The sequence below is a fragment of the Austrofundulus limnaeus genome, unplaced genomic scaffold (assembly GCF_001266775.1).
Source record: "Austrofundulus limnaeus strain Quisiro unplaced genomic scaffold, Austrofundulus_limnaeus-1.0 Scaffold135, whole genome shotgun sequence".
In the NCBI taxonomy this organism is placed as follows: Eukaryota; Metazoa; Chordata; class Actinopteri; order Cyprinodontiformes; family Rivulidae; genus Austrofundulus; species Austrofundulus limnaeus.
The window spans coordinates 208,527-216,769 of NW_013952537.1; the positions used below are offsets into that span (position 1 = coordinate 208,527).

At 40.9% G+C, this 8,243-nt stretch overlaps 1 protein-coding gene across 1 annotated transcript in view; it reads left to right on the forward strand.

Moving 5' to 3' along the window:
- The window catches only part of LOC106522696 (bromodomain-containing protein 4), a gene marked incomplete at its 5' end in the record, with an annotated part of 30,805 nt that extends 22,702 nt beyond the window's left edge, over positions 1-8,103 (forward strand). Inside the window, 7 exon segments of the mRNA XM_014015822.1 lie at positions 324-1,064; positions 1,418-1,518; positions 3,199-3,319; positions 3,512-3,645; positions 3,752-3,942; positions 6,370-6,610; positions 6,700-8,103. Of these exon segments, the coding sequence (XP_013871276.1) occupies positions 324-1,064; positions 1,418-1,518; positions 3,199-3,319; positions 3,512-3,645; positions 3,752-3,942; positions 6,370-6,610; positions 6,700-6,768 (1,598 nt within the window).
- Positions 8,104-8,243: the final 140 nt, after the last annotated feature.

The following is an 8,243-nucleotide window of genomic DNA, read 5'->3' on the forward strand; positions in this document are numbered from 1 at the left end:
AACACACTTTCTGACATTATTTTAGATTTATTAAATAGCTTATACACACTCCAATATATTAATATCTTCATTAATATTATTGTTAATAGTTTTTATGATTTCTACATCATCAGTCCTTTTTTTCTGCTCTGTTGTCAACATGTACAGTAATGGGAAATCCAGAGTCTTGCCCATTTAGCGTTAGCCATTAGCTTCACCAGTCGGTCACATGGTCACGTGGTTTCTGCGCACTCCAGCTGTTCTATAGAACCTCCTTGTTTTGATCTGAGTTATTTTCAGTTGTCTCAAGTATTCTATCGTTTTTGTCTATTTCCTTTCTGCAGCGATCCACAACGCTCTTCCCCAGCAGCCATCAAGACCTAGCAACCGCGCCGCACCACTTCCGCCCAAACATTCACAGCCTCCCCCATCTTCGCTTCCCTCCATGCCGCCGACGTCTTCAGCAACGCTTCAGCCTACGCTTCAGCCTAATCTTCAGCCCAATCTTCAGCCTAATCTTCAGCCTAATCTTCAGCCTAATCTTCAGCCCAATCTTCAACCTAATCTTCAGCCTAATCTTCAGCCTAATCTTCAACCTAATCTTCAGCCTAATCTTCAGCCCACACTTCCCATTACCCTTCCGCAGCCCATCCCTCGACCACGGGTTCCTTCGCCTCCATCGCACGGCATCTTGGGTACCCTCTCAGCCCAGCCTCCCCAGGCCCTGCTAGAGGACGACGAGGAGCCGATATCCAATAACTCGGACACGCCGCCGCTCAGTCAGGTCCACACCCTCCTGCAGTCGCTTCAGCCGAGACCCTCGGCTCAAACGCAGCCGCTGCACACCCACTCACCTGGGCAGATCGCACCCCAGCTTGTACCATCGATGCACGCGCAGGTCATGGGGGCAAACCCCCCCGCCCTGATGCAGAGACACATCTCAGGGCACGTGCCGCTGTCCTTCCTGCACACGAACACATCGCTGTCTCAGCAGCAGAAGAGCACTGCCCTGCAGCAGAAGTTACAGCAGTTACAGCAACGGCTGCCATCACCACAAATCAAAGCGGAACCTTTTACATCTACAGGTGAGYATTTTCCCATACTTGAATGTCATTTCAACAAATCACATCAGCATTTAACTGATGATGAAATGGGCTTCAGCGTCCAAGAACAATGTTGATTGATTAACGTAGGATTAAGTCTTTTTTCACTCATATTCACATTCTTTCAAGCTGCAGGACTGCTCTTTGTTTCAGGGTATCATCATCTCAAAGATGCCTACATTATACACAATATTCAGTATTTTACAACCACAACCTGTAATTAAGTTGTGTACTGTCACTGTGTAAAACCCTGCTTGTGCTTGTGTCGTGGAGTTAGATGGCTCAGCTGCAGGTTTTAGGTTGAGGTTTCTTGTCTTCTGTTTTTTTTTTTTCAGGTTCCCTCCATGAAAGCCCCTCTCCTCTGATGATGCATTCTCCTCAGATGCCTCAGTTCCATACAATGGGACAGCACTCACCCTCACAGACCAAGAAGCATGTAAGCAACTCATAAATATCGTTCTGACATAAAAGCCTCAAGAGATGAACCGGTGTAGTGAACACATAACAAACAGGAAATAATGTATTTTAAATTGGATCCTTTGGCACAAAGACACATTTATTCCTGTTTCTTAAGTTGGATCTCTAAACAAAGCCAGTGGTAACTCAGTTTGACAAACAGAAAATAGTATTGTAGTATGAAGATGATTCTCAAAGAACTGGAAACCTGAGAAACAATAGATCATGGGTGTCAAACTCAGGTCCTAAAGGGCCACTATCCTGCATGTTTTCCTTGTTTCGCTGCTCTAACACACATTATTCAGTGATTCAATTACCTCTTCAAATTCTGTAGAAGCCTGTTAATCATCCATTTATACAAATCAGGTGTGTTTGAGCAGGAAAACAAGAAAACCTGCTAGATAGCAGACCTTGAGGAGTTGAAGTCCACTGCAACAGATGATTGATTACCTGAAGGATGATGTATCTCAAATGTTGCTTTCAGAATCAGAATCCTTTATTGATCCCAGAGGAAAATTACAGGTATTACAGCTGCAACTGTTCAGATCAGAGAAATGTGAAAAGAAAGAAAGAAGCACACTAGAATAAAATAAGTATAAACACCCAGGATTACAAAATAAGCACACTTATGTACAAATAAACAATATACAATAAAACTAATAGAAATATTAAAAAATGTGTACAGCACGTAATGAGAGATGTTTGGTATATTGCACATGTTTGAGTGTCATGGGTAAAATACAGTAAATTAAATATCAAATCAAGACTATAAATAAAATCTACAGATGTATTAATATAAATGTATAGATGATGTAGTTTCACATGTTTAGGGAGGAGTTGTAGAGTTTGATGGCCACTGGTAGGAATTACCTCCTGTGTCGCTCTGTGGTGCATTTTGGTGGAATGAGACATGCTGAACGTGCTTCTGTGACTCATTACTGTGTTTTAGAGAGGATGGTAAACATTGGGACTCATGCAAGAACATGTTTTGCTCTTACTTTTGTGTGCAAATTTCCCCAYTGTGGGATCAATAAAGTTTTATCTTATCTCTTATCTTTTGTTCGTACGAACATGTCACGTCAGATTCAACAAACTCTTCTATCTTCAGGAAAAGTGTGTAAATGAGCTGTGTAAATGATGAATGCGTATCAGCTGCTCATGCACTGGGAGAGGAGAGGTGATTAGCATAATTACCAAMCTAAAAACACCATATAAGGCTAGACTTTTCCTGCCCCACATACCAGGAAGTGTCCATTCATAAATGACATTGCAAAGTAAAGAGAAGAACTTTAAGAGTTCAGAGATCGAAGTCCTGCTCTGAGATCCAGAAAAGAACAGTCACTAAACTGCACAAAATGCTGGCATGGTACAAGGACTGGACATAAATTTCATAAAGACGATAAAACAAAACCAGCTAATTAACTGTAAAAGGCCATCACAACGCCTGAAGAAATATTCATGAAGACCACCACTTGTAATAAAGTTTGGTCTTTATAAAACAGTGTGAAATATTACAGGTGGCTTTAAGCTCTCGCTCAGTGCTGTATGAAAGTGTATTTTAAGACACTTAAAGGTTCCACGTTAAGTTGGACAAAAGTTTTTATTTTGTTTTTTGTTTTTTTTGTTTTTGGTCTTTAATTTTGATTTTGTCTCTCCATAGGAACAGAGGTCCAGCCTCGTGGGGGTTAAAGAGGAAAAGCCTCCACAGTCTCCAGTTTTGCCCCCATCACCTTTCAGCCCAGTAGTCCGCCAAGACACAAACAAACCAGACAACAAACTCAGTGAGTGCAAAATTTCCTCTCAGCTAACTGCTATTCTCAAAATGCTGTAAACAAAGCTGCATATTCAACAACATTCTTTTTGCGTTGTTATAACCCCCAACATAAACTGTATATTTGATCTAAATCCGAGCACATTTTAAAAACTAAAAAATGACTCAAGATTAATAATTTCTCCTTTTATTCCTCCCACAGATTTAGACGTAAAGCCACTAGATGGTTCACGGCCCTTCCCCCGTCTCCCAGACTCCCCAGCACAGCCCTGCTCCCAACAGGACCTCAAAATCAAACAAGAACCCAAAACTCCAATTGCACCCAAGAAAACACAGGTGTGTACAAACATCAGTCACATCCAATAAAGGCTTCTGTTTCATTGTTCATTTCATAAGCTTCTACCTCTAACTGCCTCCTCTTATTATTTTTCTCTCTCCCTAGGATGTGAAATTAAAGAACATGGGTTCTTGGGCCAGTCTGGCCCAGAGGCCCCAGTCCACGCCGGCCTCTGCGGTGCGCTCCTCCAGTGACAGTTTTGAGCAGTTCAGACGGGCCGCCAGGGAGAAGGAGGAAAGGGAGAGGCAGTTGAAAGCTCAGGCAGAGCAGGCCAGGAGAGAGCAGGAAAAACTACGGTAAGTTTTAAATTAGATGGAGGTTTTACGAGCAAACTATTACACAACAGGTGACTGTTGCAAGTCAGAAAAGGGCATTGTGGGAGTTAGAGAAAGAATGAACWGGAAAAAATAACACTACTAATAAAACAAATGTTTTTTTCCCCTGAAAGGCTAAAAGTACAGTTCAAACTTGATGTTTACATACACAGTATTTAAAGACACACATTTTCCCCACTGTTTGTCATTAAATCAGAGTAAACCTGATCTGTTTTAGGTTAGTTAGGTCTCACAAAATGGTTTACATTTGCACAAATAATTAGACATTTTTTTAGGGACTTTGGTTTGTTATCTTCATAGTTGCATACACTAAGATGAATAGGCTTTTAAATAATTTACGAAAGCCCAGATGATGACGTCATAGCTGTTTGGTTTCAGTTTGTTTTCTTCATTTGCGTTAGTTTGAGGCAAACCTATGGATGCATTTAAGACACACCTCAAACAGGCTGCTTCTTTGKGTGGCATCATGGAAAAAGTCAAAAGAAGTAAGCCAAGATATCGGGTAGAGAACCGTCGCCTTCCACAACTTCGGTTCATTCTTGGGTATACTCTCCAGATGCACGAAGGAACATCTTGTTCAAACAGTGTTCAAATCTAAGCACCATGGGAATGACCTGCCATCGTACCGCTAAGGGCGGGGATGGGATCTGTGTTCCCAGGATGAAGGTGTTTTGGTGCAAATTGTTTGTATAAAACACAAAACACAAAAGGAACGTCTTGTGAAGATGCTGGTCAGAGATTATTATTATTATTGTTCTTGGTGAAACAAGTCCTGTACCAACATGAGCTGAAAGGCCGTTCAGCAAGGAAGAAGCCATTACTTTGTAAACAACATAAAAAAATCCAGATTACAACCAGGACACAGACCTTAATTTCTAAAGACATTTCTGATGAAACTAAAAATGGGCAGTTTGACCTGATTGACCATTTGGCGGGAAAACGATGCTTTCACCATCCCAGCTTTAAAGTATGAATATGGCAGCGTCACGTGATGGGTGTGTTTTGTTGTGCTTCCTAAAATAGATGACATAAAAAAGAAAGAACATTATGTGGAAATATTAAAGCAATATCTCTGGGAGCGGCTGTAGCTTGGTCATCAATGCCACAGTCTTGTAATCCTGAATCAAGCCCTGGTCATCAGGAAGGACGTCCAYTGTAAAACAATTGCCAAATCCTGTGTGGGTTTGTTCACTGTGGAAAGCCCTCCATAGGATAGCAGCCGAAAGAAAAATAACATTGAAGCAATGTCTTAAGACTGGACCTGGGAGGTTGAGGCTTGGGCACAAATAGTTCTTCTCAAGGGACAATGACCCAAAGCAAACTGTCGTATTTGTTACAAAGTGGCTTAAGGAAGACATTTGGTCCAGTAAACATGAAGCCCTGATCCTAACCCTGCAGAGCAGGGGTGCCCAAACATTTTTCCTGAGAGGGCCAAAATTCAAACATTTTCTCTGAAAGGACCAAAATTAAAATCAATCTGAGGGCCGCAGGCCAAAGGCAATAATATAATACATAAAATGCAAATACTTCTTAAGTAAAGTTGTTTAATTTTTTATGATTTAGCTAGCAGCCAGTGTGGTTGCCCACATTCTTTTGTTTGTTTGTTTTCAGCCCATGGACATGGAGAAAATTTGACGTATGCTAGGGCAGCAAAGGCTCATGGGACTTTTATTAATTTAAAATTTGAGTATATGGGGTCTTATAAGGTGTGCAGATCTAGATAAGGGCTTAAACTGTCTCTTGTAGTTACTTGTATTTTATATTTAATCTTCATAAAATTCAAAGATAAAGTGAGTGCCATGAGTTAAGACTATCTGACTACAGCTCCTTGTACGTATAGTTGGACCAATGGTTGAGAAGACCAAGTGGAAATATTGTGTTTCTACATAAAAGATTACAATCTAGTAAACCTGGACAACTGCTAGTGGACCAAATCAAATGGGGCCCTACTTTGGGCACATCTGCCGTAGAGAATCTGTGGGCACAGCTGAAGAGTGTGTTTGAGCTAGCTGGCCTACAAACCGACCTCCGTTACACCGGCTCTGTCAGGAGGAATGAGACAAAACTCCAGCAATATTTTTGTGAAAGCTTGTGGAAGGAAACTCAAAAGCTTTGATGCAAGTCGTAGAGTTTAACAGCAATGCTAGCAGATACTGAGGGAATGTGTTCAAACTTGTGTCCAAGAAGAAAGTAATGGAAACATCTCAATATTTGGCTTTTAACAAATAGAAGTGGTTTTGGAAGTCAGGGATGTTAAATGGTAAACATTGCGTAAATACATGGTTCCACCTTCCAAGAATAGGCTGAAGTTTTACGAGTGTTTTCTGGTCATCGGATCTCTTGTTAAACAACGCGGGCTCACAGCTGTTGCTCGTTTCTGCTCCACAGCCGAGACGACGACGACACGATGGAACAGGCTCGCCGCGCACAAGAAGACGCCCGCCGTCGCCAGGAGCAGCAGTCGCCTCTCGCACCGCCTCAAGCCTCGACTCCACCCACTCACTCCCCACAGCCCCCTCCTGCACAGCAACAAGCTCCGCCCCCGCCCACCTTAGCTGCACAGAACGCTCTCGACCAGCAGAGGGAGCTGGCTCGTCGCCGTGAGCAGGAGAGGCGCAGGCGAGAGGCGGTAAGACCCAACCTCCAGCTTTAAAAAGGAAAGCGTTTGATCTGTATGATCGTCCAATAATCTTATTTTTTGTTTTTTTTTTCCTACAGATGGCTGACACAATTGACATAAATTTTCAGAGTGACCTGATGGCAATTTTTGAGGAGAATCTGTTCTGAAAGGGAAAAAGACAGCTGGAGAGAAGGACCTGTAGTCACTCATAAGCAAAGTTACTGAAACTCTGACGTGCACCGATGCTGCTCACACAGATCCACACAGACCTGATCACAACTGTTCCTTTCTGTCCTTAATGGAAGCAGCTGGTTTGTATCATGTGCAACAGGGAGGAATGGAATCGGATGATCGTTTTTTTTTTTTTTTTTTTTTGTTTTGTTTTTGTTTTTTTTTCCTCCAGCCTCAGATAAAAGTTTGACATTATGTGAGCGATTGTTGGTCATTAATCTCTTGGGTCAGCAGGACAATTAAAATCTGCTCTATCAAGGCAACGTTCTGAAGACATTTTAAAAAAAAAGAAAAAAAGAAGTGGTGCAGAGCAGGATTTCATTTACCACATTTAAGTTAAAATCAAGAAAGCCTTTTACTGTCATGTTTAAAAAAATGTACACAAACAGGCGAACAAACTGATATTGTTTCCTCTTTTTTTTTTTTTTTTGCCTCTCCAAATCTGTTGTAGTTTTTGATTCATTTCATTTAGTCAAGTTGTAGCTGGGACGGATGGACTCCAGTGGTCCAGTTTGTCAGGTTCAGCCATCATCTGAATGGGAGCAAAACACCTTGGTCGCATGCACACACACTTTTTTCTTTAACTCAACCTCCTCTCTCCTCTTACCTCCTTCTGCTCCTCCTCCTGTGCAGAGGAGGTGGAGGTTTCATCAACATTCAGCCTCCAAGAGCAAAGGAACGATCATATTTCAAAGGTTTTAAAGTGTGTTCTCTGCCTTAGCGCTCTGGCCTGTAAACTAATGATCACACCCTGCAAATTATACATATTATATATATGAATAGAAACGTGAATATATAAATATATATATATTATATATGTCAAAAAGTCATTAAAAAAGAATATGGGAGGAATTTTAATTGCGGGGAGCAAAGCTCGTGTCTGTGTTTATCTCTGAGCTATGGTTTTGAATTTGTAGACTTTACTGTAAAAAGAAAAGGAAAAAAACATTTTTTATGATTCTATTGAGAGGATTGTTTTGTCTGTCATTCTTCTCTCACACACTTTTCCTTTCTTCCTGAACTCTATGCCAAAACCAATCTGTTGAGTGCTGAAAGTTCTTTCATTTTATTATTTTTTTTTTCAAGTACAACTCATCTTTTCACTTTATATTAAAGGCTATGTCTTTGTTGCTATTTAATTTTTCTTCAACCCTTTTTAAATCCGAAGTTATGCAACAGTATGCTCTTTAATGGCAAAAAAGCGGTTTAAAAAATGTGATTACTAGGTCCTATCATTTTGTGTTCTATAAATATACATTTAAGTGGTCAAACACTTGAGTCTTTTTTTTTTCCTGTGCAGTTTTTCTTTTCTTCATGTATGGTTTTAGTTATTTTTTTTAATTGTCCTGTCAACCGCCACCATCTCCACAGCTTCAGCAGTTTGTAAGATAGGCTCATGTTTCTCATTATG